General features: G+C 47.5%; 1 protein-coding gene across 1 annotated transcript; it reads right to left on the bottom strand.

The window, feature by feature from the left end:
• Positions 1–217: 217 nt before the first annotated feature.
• FHL5 (four and a half LIM domains 5) lies at positions 218–20911 on the bottom strand. Its single transcript, XM_038761160.1, has 7 exons — positions 20792–20911; positions 20160–20331; positions 16861–17035; positions 14068–14237; positions 11122–11308; positions 10054–10211; positions 218–313 (listed from the first exon to the last, which is right to left on the bottom strand). Exons 2-6 carry the CDS (start codon positions 20316–20318, stop codon positions 10060–10062), a joined length of 843 nt encoding a protein of 280 aa, XP_038617088.1. The 5' UTR covers positions 20319–20331; positions 20792–20911; the 3' UTR covers positions 218–313; positions 10054–10059.

Raw genomic sequence — 20911 nt, 5'->3', positions numbered from 1 at the left:
GGAGTGGGTTTGGACGGAGAATAGAAGGGGGCCTAGAACTGGATCCTGAGGGACCCCCACAGTTAGGGGGTGGGAGGCAGTGGAGGAGCCCGTGAAAGAGACTGAGAATGAGCGGCCAGGCGGATAGGAGGACAACCAGGGAGGGCAGTATCAGTGAAGCTAAGGTTGGATAATGTTTCCAGGAGAAGGGGGTGGCCGACAGTGCCAAAGGCAGTTGAGAAGTCGAGGAGGAATAGGATGGCGGAGAGGCCGTTGGATGTGGCAAGAAGGAGATTATTGGAGACCCTTGAGAGGGTCATCGCCGTCACCCGATCTGTCAAACAAGGGTTAAATCAGTTAATCAATGAAACCGGTACTTTCCAAACTGCAAATCTCCACCCATGGAAAGGAAGAAACTAATTCCTCCGGTTGGTACGAGAAGCAGCTGTGGCCTAGAGGAAAGAGCATGGGGCTGGGAATCAGAATATATGGGTTCTAATCATGGCTCTACCACATTTCTTAGAACAGTCATGAGCACTTAACAAATACCACGATTATTATTATTATTATTAGTTGGGTGGGCTTATCATGGTGGCAGCAACTTCAAGGACCTGGGTTCTAATCCCAGCTCTGTCACTTACCTGCTGGGTGGCCTTGGGCAAATCACTTCATTTCTCTGGGCCTCAGATTCCTCAACTGTAAAATGGGGGTCCAATACCTTTTCTCCCTCTTTACTTCGACTGTGAGCCCCATGTGGGACAGAAACTGTGACCAACCTGATCCCTTTGTATCTACCCCAGAGCTTATTACAGTGCTTGGTACGTAGTAAATGCTTAAAAAAGAACAGGAGAAGCAGCCGCCATGCCGGCTCTGATTGGGTGGGTAGGTTCACCAGGGGCTGAGGAGAAAGGAAGAAAACTTTCCCATCGACAAAAACAGATCCGGAGTCCATCATGGGTTTTCCAAGGGCTAGTCTGGTGGGGACGGAAATAGCAGAGGAGAAATTAGAGCCTGAAAAGGTTAAGTAGGAGCTGCTGCTATAGAGACTGTCTTTCCAACCAATCCATCCTTGTTCTGCAGCTCTGAGCTCCTGCTCTAAATGCGAGGAAACAATGGTGGTTTTAGCATTTAGCCTCCCCCAGCTGACTGGCAGGAATAAATGAAACAAAACATTCAACATTTTCATTCCCCGACTGTCTCACCTGCTGCACTTGGGTTACCCGGAGAAAATGAAGACTGGTGACCCCAGCCCATCTCTAGATGTTGAAGCGTTCGTTCTGATGACGTGGCTTTCTAGAACCACGCAGGACTCAGAGGGCAAAGACTGAAAAGTGGCACTCTTCATAATTGCATTCAAAGCCGGGCACTGATTGTACGTCCTCTTGACGGACAGAGCTGGGATTTCAGGATGACAAATCCTACACCAATATGATTGTCCGTCACCCGCCCTCGTCTCGATGATAAAATCCTACGGTATGTTATTGTGGTCTTTCGTTCTCTTTATGGGGAGGTAAATCTTAACCCCAAACAGACGAGACAGGAAAATTTGGGGCAGAGAGCAAAGGCACTGGTTTGCAGGAGAGCCTCCAGGATCAGAAATGAGCCCCAGAATTCCTTATCTCCTCTGCAGCTGAGGGAGAGGAGAATAATAATGATGGCATTTATTAAGTGCTTACTATTATAATGGAGGTAGTGAAGAGAGAAGACAGGAAGAGATAATGATGGAGAGGAGAGAGAGGCTGGAACAAGGACAGAGGAGAAAAGGGAGAGTCAGAGGGGGAGAGATGTTGTACTTTCCCAAGTGCTTAGTACAGTGCTCTCCACACAGTAAGCGCTCAATAAATACTACTGAGTGAATAAATGAAGGGATGGGAAGACAAGTGAAGAGGAGGAGGTTGTAAGGGAGAAAGCTAAAAGAGTCAGTGGGAGGGAGAAGTGAGATGATGAGCCAGACAGTGAGAAAGACAGAGTGAAAAGCATTCAGGATGACAGAGGAGAAATCCTGGAGAAAAAGATGGGTGGAAAAAGGCTACAGTCCCTTGAATGTGTAAGTAATAACTAGTTTCAGCTATTGTCCCATTTCCCTTTTCCCATTTTTGCACAAACTCCTCCACTGGGTCGTATGCCCCCATTCCTCTCCTCCAATGCCATTCTTGATCTCCTGCAATCTAGTTTCTGCTCTTTCCTCCACTGAGACTGCCCTCCCCAAAATCACCAATGACCTTCTCCTTGCTAAACATTAATGGCCTCTTTCCTATTTGTTGACCCCTCAGCTGCCTTTACTATTGTTATTATTATGATCATTATATTTATTAAGTACTTAGTAGTTGTCAAGCACTGCTCTAAGCACTGGGGAAGATACAAGTTAATCAGGTCAGCTACAGTCCCTATCCCACATGGGGGTCACAGCTTTGACCCTGGGCCATTCCCCCTTTTTAGTCCTGGTTTTACTTTACAGTTTTCTCCTTGTTCTTCTCCTCCCTCTCTGGCCATTTGGTTTTACATAGAGTTCTCTTTTTTTATGGTATTTGTTAAATGCTTACTAGGTGCCGGGCACTGTTCAAAGCATTGGGGTAGATGTAAGCCAATCAGGTTGGCTTACAGTCTCAACCCCCATTTTACAGATGAGGAAAGTGAGGCATAGGGAAGTGAAGTGACTTGCCTAAGGCCACACAGCAGACAAGTGGCAGAGGCGGGATTAGAACCCAGATCCCTCTGAGTCCCAGACCCGTGATCTTTTCACTAGGCCCTGCCACTGCTCTCCTGGTTTCTTCCTTCAAAGTCAGCTTTCCAATACGGAGCTTCTCATCTTCCCTCCTAAAATCAATCCTCCTCCTATCTTCCCCATCTCTTGTAGAAAACACCACCAACCCAGTCCTAGAGGAACAGTGGATAGAGCACAGGCCTGGGAATCAGAAGGTCACGGGTTCTAATCCCAGCTGTGCCACTTGTCTGCCGTGTGATCCTGGGCAAGTCGCCTCCCTTCTCTGGGCCTCAGTTACCTCATCTGGAAAATGGGGATTGAGCCTGTGAGCCCCACAAGGGACAGGGACTGCGTCCAACCCAATTTGCTCGTTTCCACCCCAGCACTTAGTACACTGCCAGGCACATAGTAAGTGCTTAACAAACACCATCATTATTATCTTCTTGCAGCATCACTCAGCATGCATCTCTTCCCCCAAATTCATTCATTCAATCGTATGATGTGTGCAGAGCACTGTACTAAGTGCTTAAATGACACCCATCTCTCATCCCCATCAAGAAGAAACTTTTTACCATTGGATTCAAGGTTCTTCGGCCATCTCCATCTTACAAATCAGCATCTCCTCATCTTCATTCCTCAACCTTTGAGCTGTTCCTAACTGTTCTACCTCTCCCCCCTCCGCTCCTCACTCTCGCTGTTCCCCTGGAACTCCCTGCCCCACAAAATATGTCAGACTATAACTCTATCATTAGAGCGCTCTGAAAATGCCACCTCCTCCAGGAAGTCTTCCCCAATTGGCTCACAACATCACAGTCTCACGAGCCCACACTTAGTACTTGCCGACATTATACACTGGTGCATGTAATATCCATATTCAACTTTCAAGTATGTATATATGCTTTTATTTACATATCTTGTTTTTATATTTGGGGGACACAATCTGTTTGTGGGTTCAGTTTCACTCAGACCAGTTTGTACTGTTTCCTGCTTTATACTTGCTCTTCCTCTGGCTTTTAACCAGTGTGGCTGGGACGGTGTGTGCCACGCTGACTTTTTTAGCCACGCGCATGTCTGTATGGGTGAACTTCACCATCAGAGGAGGTCTTCCACAAATTCGGAGGAAAACTACGGATATACCATCTGTAGATAGCTTTTCTCTGTCGCTCCCACATCTGCCTTTTCCTCTCCATCCAAACAGAGGCTTGTCATATCCTGGCTAAACTATTATTTCAGCTTTCTCGCTGATCTTCCAGCTTCTTCCCTCTCCCGCCCACACTTCACGCTGCTGCCCGGATTATTTTTCTAAAACATTCTGCACAGAGCTCTCTGCTCCTCAAAAATCCCCGGTGATTAGTAATTCTTCTCATCCAACAGAAACTCCAGACTACTGACTTAAGGTACTCTATCAGCTCGCTCCCTCTTACCTTTCCACTCCCTCCTCCTACTACACCCCAGCTTTACACTCTCCATTCCTCCCAAGTTAACCACATTCCCACCTTCAACCCCTGGCTCACCCTCTTTCCCCTGCCAAGAACTCCCTTCCCTTTCAAATCCTCCAGGCCTCAACTCTTCAAAGCCTTTTGGAAATCCCCCATCTCCGATTAATCTTTCGTCTCCCCTGTCCCATCCTCTTTCTTCTGCACTGTGGTTCTTTTGTCCATATTGATTTATAAACTCTACTTTCTAAGCATTTCTTCCACCTCTCTGCAAATTATTTTGTGTCTGTCTCTCTGAATTAGGAGGAGTACATATTTGTTACTCTATTTATTTTACTTGTACATATCTATTCTGTTTATTTTATTTTGTTAGTATGTTTGGTTTTGTTCTCTGTCTCCCCCTTTTAGACTGTGAGCCCACTGTTGGGTAGGGACCGTCTCTATGTGTTGCCAACTTGGACTTCCCAAGCGCTTAGTACAGTGCTGTGCACACAGTAAGCGCTCAATAAATACGATTGATGATGATGATGATGATGATGGGATGAGAACCCAGGACCTCTGCCTCCCGGGCTCTATCCCCTAGGCCACACTGCTTCCCATCGCCTTTACGGTTCAATGACTGCCTCAAGTCCTCGGGATGGTAGAAATTGCCCAATTCGGAGGTGACGGTCCTGGGCGCTGGAGGGTGAAAACAGGAGCCGTGTTGAGGGATAAGACAAAACCTACAAGCCGTCGATGTCAGTCCAGTGCTCCGCACGCAGTAAGCGCTCAATAAATATGATTGGGTGAATGAATAATTACTGGGATGTGGAATTTTTACAGTAAAACTGTACAAACTGCAAAAGTTTCCTGCCATCTAGTGGAAAACTGAATCTCTCTCTCCCTCACACACAGCACAGATACGAAGTTGTTCTTTGTTTTTGAAGATACCAAGAAAGATCCATCTCATAGATAAAAAGGTAGGACACGCTATCAACATTTAATAATAATAATAATGATGGCATTTGTTAAGCACTTACTATGTGCGAAGCACTGTTCTAAGCGCTGGGGGGGGATACAAGGTGAGCAGGTTGTCCCACGTGGGGCTCACAGTCTTAAATCCCCATTTTACAGATGAGGTCACCGAGGCCCAGAGAAGTTAAGTGACTTGCCCAAAGTCACGCAGCTGACAGCGGCGGGGCCGGGATTAGAACCCATGACCTCCGGCTCCCCGGCCTGTGCTCTTTCCACTGAGCCACGCTGCTTTCCATCCATGTTGTTTGCATTTGAAGGTTGATCCTTGCTGCTTTAATGTGTATGTCCCATCTGAGACCCGCCTCTGTTGGTGAGCCTGCCTGATCTGTATTATTAATCAATCAATCGTATTTATTGAGCGCTTACTGTGTGCAGAGCGCTGTGCTATTAATAATAGCAGCAGTATTTGTTAGGCGCTTACACTGTACTAAGAGCTGAGATAATCCAGCCAAGTATTGTGCTAAGAGCAGTCCGATCAGACATAATCCCTGCCGCACAAGGAGCTTGCTAACAGGGAGGGAGGACAGGTAGTTAATGCCCAATTCACAGCTGAAAAAACCGAGGCCCAGAGAAGTGAAGTGACCTGCCCAAGGTAACACAGCAGACAAGGGGTGGAATGAGGATTGGAACCCAGGTCCTTTGACTCTGAGGCCTGTGCTCTTTCCAGTGGACCATGCTGATTTAAGAAGCCATTGCTTCAGCACGTCTGCAGAATGGAGCCCACTGGACTGTTGGCTCCACACCAGTGCTGTCAATCAATCAATCAATCAATCAATCAATCGTATTTATTGAGCGCCTACTGTGTGCAGAGCACTGTACTAAGCGCTTGGGAAGTCCAAGTTGGCAACATCTAGAGACAGTCCCTACCCAACAGTGGGCTCACAGTCTAGAAGGGGGAGACAGAGAACAAAACCAAACATATTAAGAAAATTAAGAAAATAAAGTTTTCAGTGCTGTCCTAACAGTCCCCTGCTGCCTGCATTTGGGGGATTGCATTTCACCCCCTCTGTCTTTTAGACTGTGAGCCCACTGTTGGGTAGGGACTGTCTCCATATGTTGCCAATTTGTGCTTCCCAAGCGCTTAGTACAGTGCTCTGCACATAGTAAGCGCTCAATAAATACGATTGATGATGATGTCTCCAAAATGCTTATCCTACCCCCCAGCTTCCCATTCAGTAGCTGGCAGGGAAGCAGCGTGGCCTAGTGGGTAGAGCAGGGGCCTGGGCGTCAGAAGGACCTGGGTTCTAATCCAGCCTCCGCCACTTGTCTGCTGTGTGACCTTGGGCAAGTCAGCTTGCTTCTCTGTGTCTCTGTTACCTCACCTGTAAAATGGGGATAAGACCGTGAGTCCTATGTGGGACAGGGACTATGCCTGGCCTGATTCACCTCCTCCAGGAGGCCTTCCCAGACTGAGCCCCTTCCTTCCTCTCCCCCTCGTCCCCCTCTCCATCCCCCCCATCTTACCTCCTTCCCTTCCCCACAGCACCTGTATATATGGATATATGTTTGTACATATTTATTACTCTATTTTACTTGTACATATCTATTTTATTTTGTTAGTATGTTTGGTATGACACATAGTAAGCGCTTAACAAATACCACTTAAAAAAAAATATATATATATATATATTGGTTCTTGACAGATCACAGGTGGTACATTGTCTTCAGTTTGCAGGTTGTCCTCTCTAGACTATAAGCTTGTTGTGGGCAGGAAATGTGTTATATTGTTCTATTGTACTTTCCCAAGTGCCTAGTACAGTGCTTTATACCCAGTAAGCGCTCAGTAAATATGATTAACTGACAGGTTTCCCCCCTTCAGTGGCATTCTTAGTCCGTGGGACCGATGAGGCTCACGGTTGGTAAGCGCTTTGCCCGCCAGGACACGTTTCTGGGGTGACCCTGCCAACCGCCTTGGCTGACGTGGCTCACCGCTGCCGGACAACGCGATTCCCGTCCTCAGGAACTCAGGGTTCAGGAAAAAGCAAATTGTTGCAGGGGCAAAACGTGCTCTTAAGTCTCCTACCTTCCCCGGAAGCGGGGTCTGGGCCACGTGAAATCTTGGGGTGCGGGCTCTCTGAGGAAAGAAGGAGCACTTTATACCCATCCTGGGCTTGGAGTATTTCACGTGGCGGGGAGAAGGTGGAATGGAAACCTCAATTAATAATAATAATGATGGCATTTATTAAGCGCTTACTATGTGCAAAGCACTGTTCTAAGCGCTGGGAGGTTACAAGGGGATCAGGTTGTCCCACGGGGGGCCCCCAGTCTTAATCCCCATTTTACAGATGAGGTAACTGAGGCCCAGAGAAGTTAAGTGACTTGCCCAAGGTCACACAGCAGACACGTGGCGGAGCCGGGATTCGAACCCCTGATCTCTGACTCCAAAGCCCGGACTCTTTCCACTGAGCCACGCTGCTTCTCTACTCAATTGCTTCTCAATTATTCAAGCAGTGGAGAGAACTGAAAGAGAAATGGGGGAAAAGCCATTGCAGGAACATTAACTGTGGCTGCTAGGAAAGCGGCATGGCCTGATGAAAAGAGCACGGGCTTGGGGGTCAGAGGGCCGGGGTTCTAATCCTAGCTCTGCCAATTATCTGCCTAGTGACCTTGGGCTAGTCACTTCACTTCTTAGGTGCCTCATCTGTAAAATGGGGAGAAAATTCCTCTTTGGCCACCCTCTTAGGCTGTGAGCCTTGGGTGGGATGGATACTGTGCCTAATCTGATTATCTTGAATCTACTCCAATCAGTTGTATTTAGTGAGCACTTTCTGTGTGGAGAGCACTGTACTAAGCGCTTAGGGGAAGACAATACAACAGCGTCGGGAGCCACCATCCCTGCCCACAACAGGCTTACACACTAGAGTACTAAAGTCGAGTCTTAGTACAGTGCCTTAGTACCTAGAAAGTGTTTAATACTATTATCATTATTGCTATTGTTATAATGATAGCATTTATTAAGCGCTTACTATGTGCAAAGCACTGTTCTAAGCACTGGGGAGGTTACAGGGTGATCAGGTTATCCCACAGGGGGTTCACAGTCTTAATCCCCATTTTACAGATGAGGTAACTGAGGCCCAGAGAAGTTAAGTGACTTGCCCAAAGTCACCCAGCTGACAAGTGGTGGAGCTGGGATTTGAACCCATGACCTCTGACTCCAAAGCCCGGGCTCCTTCCACTGAGCCACGCTGCTTCTCCTAATGTTATGATTGTTATGTTATTGTTATGTTATGGTTGTTATGATTACCCGTCTCCTGACTCTGTTCCTATTGCTGCAGAAAAACCCACTTTCCTTCTGCATGGCGCAGTGGAAAGAGCAAGGGCTTGGGTCCTGGGTTCTAATCCCGGCTCTGCCTCCGCTGCGAGACCTTGGCCAAGTCACTTCACTTCTCTGGGCCTCAGCGACCTCATCTGTAAAATGGGGATTGGAGACTGTGAGCCCCAGGTGGGACAGGGACTGTGTCCAACCTGATTTGCTTGCCTCCATCCCAGCACTTAGTGCAATGCCTCGTACATAGTAAGCGCTTAACAAATACCACAGTTATTATTAAGTGACTCCAACGCTGGCTTGGGGCTCAGGCAAGTCCATGGAGAAGGCAACGGGAACTGTGGGTTTCCGTCCATGCCGGTCATCCACCTCGTAGACTGTGTCTGCTCTGACTCCTGAGTCCACAGAGAGGAACAGGGAATTTAGGAAGAAAGGTGCAGTTTTGTCTGCGATGGCCCGATTTAAAAATAATAATAACTATGGTACTTGTTAAGCCACTTCTGTATGTTTACCAAGAAAACTCTACGGATCCACTACCAGAACGATTGCAGATGGAAGTAGGGCGTTCTAGGAAAGACATATCCTTGGCGTCGCTATGGGTCAGACGTGACTTGACGGCATAAGAAACAAACTTGTTAAGCTCTTATTATGTGCCAAGGACTGTTCTAATCACTGGAGTAGATAGAAGCTAATCAGGTTGGACACAATCCCTGTCCCACATGGGGCTCTCAGTCTCAATCCCCATTTTACAGACGAGGTAACTGAGGCCCAATGAAGCCCAAAGTCACACAGCAGACAAGTGGCGGAGCCGGGGTTAGAACCCAGGTCCTTCTGATTCCCAGGCCCGTGCTCTATCCGCTAGGCCAGGCTGAATCTCAACTTCCCCCTGGTCTCCCTCTAGACTGTACACTCTTTGTGGACAAGGATCTTGTCTATCACCTCTATATGTTGCCAACTTGTACTTCCCAAGCGCTTAGTACAGTGCTCTGCACACAGTAAGCGCTCAATAAATACGATTGATGGTAACTCTGTTGGATTGTGCTCTCCCAAGCATTTAGTACCGTGCTTTGCACACGCTAAGTGCTCAGTAAATACCACTGGGGGATTTAAAGTGGCTTGAAAGTGGGGTAATCCCACAGCAGTTTTCCCTTGTGCTTTTTTTTTATGGTATTTGTTAAGCACAGACTGTGTTCCAGGAACTGTGCTAAGCGCTGGGGTAGATACTTTGAGACTGTGAGCCCACTCTTTTAGACTGTGAGCCCACTGTTGGGTAGGGACTGTCTCTCTATGTTGCCAATTTGTACTTCCCAAGCGCTTAGTACAGTGCTCTGCACATAGTAAGCGCTCAATAAATACGATTGATGATGATGATACGAGCTAATCAGGTTGGACATCATCCGCGTCCCACATGGGGCTCACAGTCTTAATTCCCATTTTTCAGGGGAGGGAACTGAGACCCAAAGAAGCTAAGTGACTTGCCCAAAGTCCCACATCAGACAAGTGGCAGAGGAGATTAGAACCCAGGTCTGTGCTCTTCCCACTGGGCCACGCTGCTTCTCTTGCCTCAGGGACCAAGGACTTCCCTCCCAACACCACGGTCCAGGAAAGGTACTGGGTTTAGTTGACGGGGAATGGGATAGAGCCCCTACACCGACCTTGAATTAAGCTTCCGACCCGCAATCCCGGCAGAAGACGCCACCCTGCTGAGTCAGAAAACCTTGGCCAACCAGGGAGATGCCACATTTCGCGCAGTTGAAACAGTTTCTGTGCCACCGGCGTTCTTCGAACGACACGAACGTGGCTCCCCCGAAAGCTGGGGAAGGAATGGAGGCAAAAAGGTCAGCATTGCCCGCGGCAAAATGGAGTCGCCTCGTGCCCCGCGGCCTGCCTCTGGCCTCTCTTCCTTCGGGCCACCTGACCCTCTCAGGATTTCCAACCAGGCACCCCAAAAACGGGAGCGGTCTGCCTGGATGGGCCAGGCCTTGTTGGAAGGAAAGGAGCCCGGCCAACTCTGTGCCTCTCAACCTGCCGTCTTGGAACCCATCCATTGAGGTTTGATCTCGTCGTTGACCCCTCGCCCACCTCCTACCTCTGGCCTGGGTAGCCTCCCTCCTCCGATTTCCCTACCTTCGAAGCTTTATTGAAGCATCTCTTCCAAGAGCCCTTCCCTGACTAAACCCCCCTTTCCTCTTCTCCCACTCCCTTCTGTGTCGCCCTGACTTGCTCCCTTTGTTCATCCCCCTTCTGGCACTTAATATACATATTTTTAATTTATTTATTCATTCATTCAATTATATTTATTGAGCACTTAGTCCGTGGGACTGATGAGGCTCACGGTTGGTAAGCGCTTTGCTTACTAAGCGCTTGGAAAGTACAATTCAGCAACAGATAGAGATAATCCCTACCAAACAACAGGCTCTATTAATGCCTGTCTTCCCCCTCTCTAGACTGTAAACTTGTCGCGGGCAGGGAACGTGTCTATCATCTAGATAACTGTCCTCTCCCAAGCACTTAGTACAGTGCTCTGCGCGCAGTAAGTGCTCAGTAAATATGAATGAATGAAGTCTTGGTGGTGGGAGAATGTAGATTCTTGGGCTGGACTCAAATTCCCACACCTTCGAAGGGTCCCCGGCGGAGCTGATGGTGACAGGGAAACCCGCCAGAAACAGCAATTTGAAACCGGGCCGGTCAGAACTTCAGTCGGAGGGGAAAACCAGACTCACCAGTGATGGGCTGGGTACAGGACGCACACTTTTCGGCAAACAGACTGCTGAAGCACTCCACGCAGTAGGGGCATTCGTCCTTGGAAATGAAACGTTGTCCTGAAAGTGGCTTCTTACAGGCAGCACACAGAAAACACTCCGTGTGCCACGGCTGGTCGCGATAGTTCACTCCTCCCGTGGTTATCTCCTGACAGCAACCCAGAAGAGGAGAGGAAAGTGTAAGATTGCTGTCGATTAGGAGGCCAGCTTCCCTCAGCCCCCTGCCAATGCCTAGCTTCCTCACCAATCTGGCTTCCCTCCCCATCACTCCACAGAAACCACCCTCTCAGAGGTCACCAATGATCTCCTTCTTGCCAAATCCAATGGCCTCTACTCCATCCTAACCCTCCCAGATCTCTCAGCTGCCTTCGACACCGTGGACCACCCCCTTCTCCCGGAAACATCATCCAAACTTGGTTTCACCGAAACTGTCCTCCCTATCTCCCTGGCCGCACATTCTCGAACTCTTTAACTGGCCCCTCCTCTGCCTTCCACCCTTTACTCAAGGTTCAGTTCTGGATCCCCTTCCCTGGAAGACTTCTTCACTCCTGTGGTTTCAACTACCATCTCTCTGCGATGATTCCCAAATCCCCATCTCCGGCCTTGACTTCTCTCCCTCTCTGCAGCTTCACATTCCCTCCTGCCTTCAGGACGTCTGTACTTGGCTGTCCCACCAACACCTCAAACTTAACGTGTCTGAAACGGAACTACGTATTTTCCCACCCAAACCCGACTTTCCCATCACTGTAGACAGCACACCAACCTTCCTGTTTCACAAGCCCACGGGACTCATCTCTCTCATTCAGCCCACACACTCAATCCGTCACCAAATCCTGTCAGTTCCACCTTCACAACATCGCTAAAATCCGTCCTGTCCTCTGCATCCAAACTGCTTCCATGTTAATTCAAACACTTCTCCTAACCCAACTTGATTAACCAATCAATCAGTGGTATTTACTGAGCACTTACTATGTGCAGAACTGTATTAAGTGCTTGGGAGAGTACAATAGAGTTAGTGGACACTTTCCCTGCCCATAATGAACGTACAGTCAGGAGATTACTGCAACAGCCTCCTTGCTGACCTCCCTGCCTCCTGTCTCTCCCCACTCCAGCCCAGACTTCACTCTGCTGCCCGGATCATTTTTCTACAAATACATTCAGGCCACTTCCCCAGAACCTCCAGTGGTTGCCCGTTTACTTCCACATCAAATCGAAACTCCTCACCATCGGCTTTAAAGCAGTCAGTCACCTTGCCCCCCTCCTACCTCACCTTACGACTCTTCTATTACAGCCCAGCCCAAACACTTTGCTCCTCCAATGCCAACCTACTCACCGTACCTCGATTTCACCTATCTTGCCGCTGACCCCTCGCCCACATCTTGCCTCTGGCTTAGCGTGCCCATCCTCTTCATACCCGATAATCACTCTCCCCACCTTCAAAGCCTTATTAAAAGCACATCTTCTCCAAGAGGCTTTCCCCTCTTCCTCATATTTCCTATTCTCCTACTCCCTTCTGCGTCACCCTTGCAACCTGATATACATAGACACAATTTATTTATATTTAACGTCTGTCTCCCCCTCTGGAGATTGTTCGTTGTGGGCAGGAAACATGCCTACCAACTCCGTTGTATTGCACTCTCTCAAACGCTTGGTACAGTGCTCTGCAAGTACTTAATAAATATGATTGATCAATTAATTCCACCCTTGCCTGCTGGGTGCCTTTAGACAAGTCACTCAATTCCTTGTGCCTCAGTTTCCTCGTCTTTAAATGGAGATTATGACTGTGAAACCCATGTGGGATACGGACTGTGTCCAACCTGCAGGTACCTCAGTGCTTATTATAGTGCCTGACACATGGTAAGTGCTTAACAAATACCGCTTTAAAAAAAAAAAAAGGCAGCATACATTCTTCCTGACACTGATTCTTGAAAACGACCATTCATCATCAATCGTACATCAAGCCGATTGGAACGGAGCCTTTAATTTATATATGCCATTCCTGGCATATATAACGAAATGTCTCCCCACATCTCCATACTAAATTAATGCAGCCAGGCATCTGGCTTGCCCTTTAGAACTTTCATCATTTCTTTTTTCTTTCAGAAATCTCCAATATCTGGCAGAGAAAGTTTTTCTCTAAGCGGAAAATATATATTTTTTAAACCTTTCTTTAAATCTTGCCTAGACAGCAAAAACAATCTGCAGTAACTGCCTCAAATCCAAACGAGATTGAGGTGCTCGGGGGCAGCCACAGCAAGCTGCAGGGTTTCTCTGATTTGTTTTGAACACTATCAGAGTGAGAAGGATATGAAAGTGAGAAAATGTTCAGTTAGAGCCAATGAACACTCATTGTGAAGGCTAAATGAAAATGCCTGGAGAGAAATTTTAGGCTTTAATAATAAAGATGCGGTATTTGTTTGGTCCTTACTAGTTCTCGGGCACTGCGCTCAGTGCTGGGGTAGATTAATCCATGGTATTTATTGCACACCACAATACAGTCAAATCAGACACTGTCTCTGTCTGATTTGAGGCTCACGGTGTATGGGTGAGGGAGGACAGGTATTTAGCCCTCATTTTACAGACGAAGACATTGAGAAACAGAGAAATAATAGTTTGGCTATTTGTTAAGTGCTAGCTATTCACTGTTCTAAGTGCTGGGGTGGATAAAAGCAAATCAGTCCCTGTCCCACATGGGGCTCACACCCTTAATCCGCATTTAACAACGGAGGTAACTGAGGTACAGAGAAGTGAAGTGACTTACCCAAGGCCACTCACCGGACAGGTGGAGGAGCGGGGATTAGAACCCAGGTCCTTCTGACTCCCAGCCCCATACTCAATTTAATCCCTATCCCAGCCCCTCTTATTCCATCGAAACCCAGGTCCCCTCCAGTCACTTCAGTAATTTACCTTTTTGCAAGAAACGCAGTGGTGAGCGAACAGCTTCTGGAAACACGGCACGCAGTAATTGCCGTGCTCTTTGGAAATCAAAGGCTCCGTCCCAATCGGCTTTTGGCAACGTTGGCACACGAAGCAGGTCTCGTGCCAGAATTTCCCCTTAAATTCCATCTTCCGAGAACCTGAGAAAATTGGCAGCCCATTACCTCAGGTCCAACCAGCCTCATCTGGCCCAATTCAGTGTTTCTCATACTTTTCCTCCAGGAAGCCTTCCCGGATTAACTTCTCATTTCCCCACCTTTCTCTCCTTCCCTCCTGCGTTGCCCCTGTGCATTTGGGCCTGACCCCCTAAGCACTGATACCTAGCCCACCCCCACAGCCAGAGCACAGGCTTGGGAGTCAGAGGATGTGGCTTCTAACCTTGGGCAAGTCACGTCACTTCTCTGGGCCTCAATTACCTCATCTGTAGAATGGGGATTAAGACTGTGAGCCCTATGTGGGACAGGGACTGTGTCCAACCTGTTTACCTTGTATCTATCTACTCCAGCGCTTACAGCAGTGCTTGGCACGTAATAAGCACTTAACAAATACCATAATTAATCAATCAATCGTATTTATTGAGTGCTTACTGTGTGCAGAGCACTGTACTAAGCGCTTGGGAAGTACACGTTGGCAACATATAGAGTCCCTACCCAACAGTGGGCTCACAGTCTAAAAGATAATTACTACCCTGTTATGTCCTCTATCTGTAGATTATTTTAATGCCTGCCTCCCCCACTAGATTGTAAACTCCCCCAGGGCAGGGATTGGGTCTCACAACTCTACAGTGCTTTCCCAAATGTTTAGTACAGTGCTCTCTATACAGTAAGTGCTCAATAAATAAATAAAATTGATTGGTTCCTGGTTATAATTCCCCCATAGACTATAATCAATCAATCAATCGTATTTATTGAGCGCTTACTGTGTGCAGAGCACTGTACTAAGCGCTTGGGAAGTACAAGTTGGCAACATATAGAGACAGTCCCTACCCAACAGTGGGCTCACTATAAGCTCACTGTGGGCAGGGAATGTGTCTACTGACTCCGCTGTATTTTTTTTTTTTATGGCATTAGTTAAGTGCTTACTATGTGCCAGGCACTGTACTAAGCACTGGGGTAGATCATCAGTCATCATCAATCGTATTTATTGAGCGCTTATTGTGTGCAGAGCACTGTACTAAGCGCTTGGGAAGTACAAGTTGGCAACATCCAAGCTAAACAGGTTGGACAAAGTCCATATTCCTCAGGGGGCTCACAGGACTAAGCCCCATTTTGCAGACGAGGTAAGTGAGGCACAGAGAAGCTAAATGAGAACAGGGCTTTGCACATAGTAAGCGCTTAATAAATGCCATCATTATTATTAACTGCCCAAGGTCACAAAGCAGACAAGTGGCAGAGCTTGAATTAGAACTCAGGTCCTCTGACTCGTAGGCCCATCTATTAAGTCATGTTGTTTCTCTTGTACCCTCCAAAGCACTTAGTACAGTGCTCTGCACACAGTCAGTGCTCAATAAATAGCACTGATGATGACGATGGAGGCAATGGATGGCTTTAATTCACATCTCTGACTGTCCAATACGCTCCCTGACAGAGGGACTTTGTGCACCTCTCTTCTCTGGGAATGGTCTGAGCAGTTCTCAGGCTTAGCCGAAGACCTTCCTGAGAGGTTTCGTCTTGCCCCCTCGGCCCCTTGGAATTTCTCCCCAATCAGCCGGAAATAACACTGTCCGCTCATCTCGGGACTGTAAGCTCGTTGTGGGCAGGGGATGTGTCCGTCTGCTATTCTATTGTCTCTCCCAAGCGCTCAGTACAGTGCTCTGCACACAGCGAGCGCTCCGTAAACACGACTGAACGAGTGAACTTATGTACGTATCTAGAATTGATTTATTTATATTAGCATCCGTCTCCCCGCCTAGGCTGTGAGCTCGTTGTGTGCAGGGGATCAATCAATCGTATTTATTGAGCGCTTACTGTGTGCAGAGCACTGTACTGAGCGCTTGGGAAGTCCAAGTCGGCAACATATAGCGACAGTCCCTACCCAACAGTGGGCTCACAGTCTAGAAGGGGGAGTCAGGGAACAAAACCAAACACACTAACAAAATAGAATAGATTTATGTGTCTGTTGATTGTTCTGACAGACGCATTCCCTGCCCACAGCGAGCTGCTGGTTGAAAGGGGGGAGCAATTAGCCAATCAATCAATCAATCAATCAATCGTATTTATTAAGCGCTTACTATGTGCAGAGCACTGGACTAAGCGCTTGGGAAGTCCAAGTCGGCAACATATAGCGACAGTCCCTACCCAGCAGTGGGCTCACAGTCTAGAAGGGGGAGACAGGGAACAAAACCAAACACACTAACGAAATAAAATAAATAGAACAGATTTCTGTGTCTGTCGATTGTTCTGACAGACACAGTCCCTGTCCACAGCGAGCTGCCGGTTGAAAGGGGGGAGCAATTAGCCAATCAATCAATCAATCAATCAATCGTGTTTATTGAGTGCTTACTATGTGCAGAGCACTGGACTAAGCGCTTGGGAAGTACAAATTGGCAACACATAGAGACAGTCCCTACCCAACAGTGGGCTCACAGTCTAAAAGGGGGAGACGGAGAACAGAACCAAACATACCAACAAAATAAAATAAATAGGATAGAAATGTACTAGTAAAATAAATAAATAAAAATATGTACAACCATAGCCAAGCCCTCACATTTCACGGAGAAGAAAGGAAGCGGTCTCCCTGAGAGAGGGGTCTCGCCCACCTTACCGGGCATGATGGTGCGCCCGCAGTGGGAGCACTTGGAAGAGTGCTCGCCGGCGTGACACTCGGTGCAGAGCAGCTGTTCGTCCTTGGCAGCGAACGGCTTCTCCACCAGAGAGTGGCCGCACTTGGCACAGTTGAAGCAGCCCTCGTGCCAGTGAAGGCCTTTGTAGACCAGATCCTAGGAGACGGACAGTCGGCGTTAATAATTCGGAGCGATGGCTCGCCAAGCCTGCTCCCTGCGAGAACACCACCGGTCGGTCGGTCGGAAGTGCCCACAGCTCAGGGGAAAGGAGTCAGGGAAACGGTCCTCCACGGAGAAGCCGAGTGGGACTTGGCTATTACTCTATTTATTTATTATTACTCTATTTATTTATTACTCTATTTATTTAACTTGTACATATCTATTCTATTTATTTTGTTAGTATGTTTGCTTTTGTTCTCCGTCTCCCCCTTTTAGACTGTGAGCCCACTGTTGGGTAGGGACTGTCTCTATATGTTGCCAATTTGTACTTCCCAAGCGCTTAGTACAGTGCTCTGCACACAGTAAGTGCTCAATAAATACGATTAAGGAGGCCTTCACCTCCTCCAGGAGGCCTTCCCAGACTGAGCCCCTTCCTTCCTCTCCCCCTCGTCCCCCTCTCCATCCCCCCATCTTACCTCCCTCCCTTCCCCACAGCACCTGTATATATGTATATATGTTTGTACATTTTTTTACTCTATTTATTTATTTATTTTATTTATTTGTACATATCTATTCTATTTATTTTATTTTGTTAGTATGTTTGGTTTTGTTCTCTGTCTCCCCCTTTTAGACCGTGAACCCACTGTTGGGTAGGGGCTGTCTCTATATGTTGCCAATTTGCACTTCCCAAGCGCTTAGTACAGTGCTCTGCACACAGTAAGCGCTCAATAAATACGATTGATGATGATGATGGGATCAAGTCTTTCAGGCCTGAGCTGCCTCCTTCAGTCTCCCTCATTTGCGCTCTCTCTCTCTGTCTCTCAGTGATTGTGTCTACTGTTGTGCTCTTCTGAGCACTTAGTAGAGTGCTCTGCACGATAAGCACTCAATAAATACCGTTGACTGATTGGGGATCAACACACCCAGGTTGGAGATTTGAGGCTAAATGTGAACGAATGAATATGTATATATGTTTGTACATATTTATTACTGTATTTTACTTGTACATATTTATTCTATTTATTTGGTTTATATGTTTTGTTTTGTTGTCTGTCTCCCCCTTCTAGACCGTGAGCCCGCTGTTGGGTAGGGACCGTCTCTATATGTTGCTAACTTGTACTTCCCAAGCGCTTAGTACAGTGCTCTGCACACAGTAAGCGCTCAATAAATACGACTGAATGAATGAATGCCCTGAGTAGAGAGAGAGAGGGAGAGACAGTGAGAAAGTGTGAGAGAGTTTGAGGAAGAGGGAATATGTTTTGTTTTGTTGTCTGTCTCCCCCTTTTAGACTGTGAGCCCACTGTTGGGTAGGGACTGTCTCTATATGTTGCCAATTTGTACTTCCCAAGCACTTAGTACAGTGCTCTGCACATAGTAAGCGCTCAATAAATACGATTGATGATGATGATGAAGAGGGAGGAGACAGAGATGAGGGAAGTGAGGAGGGAGATGGGGAGGGAGATAGAGACAGAGAGACATTGTGCATGTAGGTGTGACTTTGTGTAGGGCCAGGGAGCATTAGAAGGGCTGAGGTGAGGAAGAGAGTCAACAACCAGCGTGGCTTAGTGGAAAGAGCCCGGGCTGGGGAATCAGAGGTCATGGGTTCTAATCCCGGCTCCGCCACATATCAGCCGTGTGACTTTGAGCAAGTCGCTTCACTTCTCTGTGCCTCAGTTACCTCATCTGTAAAACGGGGATGAAGACTGTGAGCCCCACGTGATGACCTTGTAGCTACCGAGTGTTTAGAACAGTGCTTGGCACAGAGTAAGCGCTTAGCAAGTACCACCATCATCATCATTAATTGTAAAGTCTTTGAGGACTGGGACTGCGTCAACTCACTCTAATGCACTCCCCCAGGAGCTTAGTACAGTTTTCCACGTATGGTCAGTGTCCGCTCAGTACCATCGACGTCGGTGACGACGATCCCTCTCCGTGCCCCCAAATTCCCCCGGCCTCCCCCCCACCGAAACAAGGGGAATCTCTCTTCCCCCCTTTGTCTGGCCTGGGGAGGAGGGTGATTCCAGCTTGCCAGAAGCTCGACTGGAAAAGTCTGAGGCCGCTGGAGTTGCTGAATGAGACTATAAGCTCTGGGCTGCAATAATAATAGACGGCTAATTATAATTGAGGTATTTGTTAAGTGTTTACTATGTGCCAGGCACTGTACTAAGTGCTGGGGTGAATACGAGCAAACTGGTTCGGGCACAGTCCCTGTCCCACGTTGGGCACACAGTCTCAATCCCCATTTTGCAGATGAGAATTGAAGTTACTTGCCCATGCAGTTACAGCAGGCAAGTGGCAGAGCCGGGATCAGAACAGTCTAGCGCTTAGCGCAGTGCTCTGCACAAAGTAAGTGCTCAGAAACTACAACAGAATGAAACGCCTTCATTCAAACACAGAGTTTTGACCCTGGACTGGCATTTCTTATCCCTTCACATAATGAAGAAATTAAGATTAAGATTAAGAAATAAATATTTCTTATCCCTTCACATAATTACACACACCTCAGCCCCAAACCCTGAATAGGGGAAGCCAATCACATATTCACAGAAAACCAGGCTAATTCCACTTCCCACCTACCCCCACCTCAAAGTTTCCATCGGGGACAGCCCCCCTCTAAGGATTCGAATTAAGGATTCCATCTGGCAATTACACCATCATTCCTCAGATAACGGGATTTAGGCAAAACCAACTCCTTTTAAGGCCTCTTATTGACAAAACCGGGGAGTAGGAATCCAAACCCCCAAAATAAACACAGCGTCTCCTGAACCGTTGCAATCGACTTCCGCATCGCTTATGATGGAAATTATTTAGGGCCCTGGGATGTCAGAGAGGTTGTGTCGACTTGAAATCTTGCGATTTTATCTCGTGAGAGGCCCAGGGGAGTAGCAGTTTAGAAGATTCTGCTTCCCACAGAGGAGCCAAGCTCTTCTCCCGTCCCGCTTTATTACCGCATCAGCCTCCTATCTCTCCCCACTCCACTTCACTCTTCACTTCTCCAAAAACGTTCAGTCCACGTCTCCCCACCCTTAAAGCCTTACTAAGGTCACACTGAACTGTCCCAAGTGCTTAGTACAGTGCTCTGCACACAGTAAGCACGCCTCGGGGCCCAGACGGGACAGACCTTGGAGCTGCATTCGATGGCTTTGTGGCATTCCTCGCAGAAGTTGGAAAAAAGACCGTCGTAACACGGGACACAATAAGCAGCGTCGTCCTTTAAGGCAAACTTCTTGCCCAGGAGAGATTCTGTGCAGTGATGGCAATCAAAGCGATCACTCGTCATCGTGATGTCCAATCTGCTCGGGAATGAAATGACATAAAGATCATCATCATCATCATCATCATCAATCGTATTTATTGAGCGCTTACTATGTGCAGAGCACTGTACTAAGCGCTTGGGAAGTACAAATTGGCAGCACATAGAGACAGTCCCTACCCAACAGTGGGCTCACAGTCTAAAAGGGGGAGACAGAGAACAAAACCAAACATACTAACAAAATAAAATAAATAGAATAGATATGTACAAATAAAATAAATAAATAGAGTAATAAATATGTACAAACATATATACATATATACAGGTGCTGTGGGGAAGGGAAGGAGGTAAGATGGGGGGGATGGAGAGGGGGACGAGGGGGAGAGGAAGGAAGGGGCTCAAGATGGGCATAAAGATTGGCATTAAGCGTGTGCAGCTGAAAAGAAACTGAATCGCTACTCCCCAAATAATAATTAGTATGCTATTTGTTAAGCACTTACTTTGTGCGAGGCACTGTACTGACCTCGGAACAGTAGGATAAGGAGGCTTCTGTGGAAACTTGAGGGGGCTAGAAGAGCAATGTTTCCTAGTGGAAAGAGCACAATCCTGGGTTCTAATCC

Source organism: Tachyglossus aculeatus, chromosome 19 (assembly GCF_015852505.1).
Source record: "Tachyglossus aculeatus isolate mTacAcu1 chromosome 19, mTacAcu1.pri, whole genome shotgun sequence".
Classification (NCBI taxonomy): domain Eukaryota; kingdom Metazoa; phylum Chordata; class Mammalia; order Monotremata; family Tachyglossidae; genus Tachyglossus; species Tachyglossus aculeatus.
This window is presented reverse-complemented; position numbering and strand designations above follow the sequence as displayed.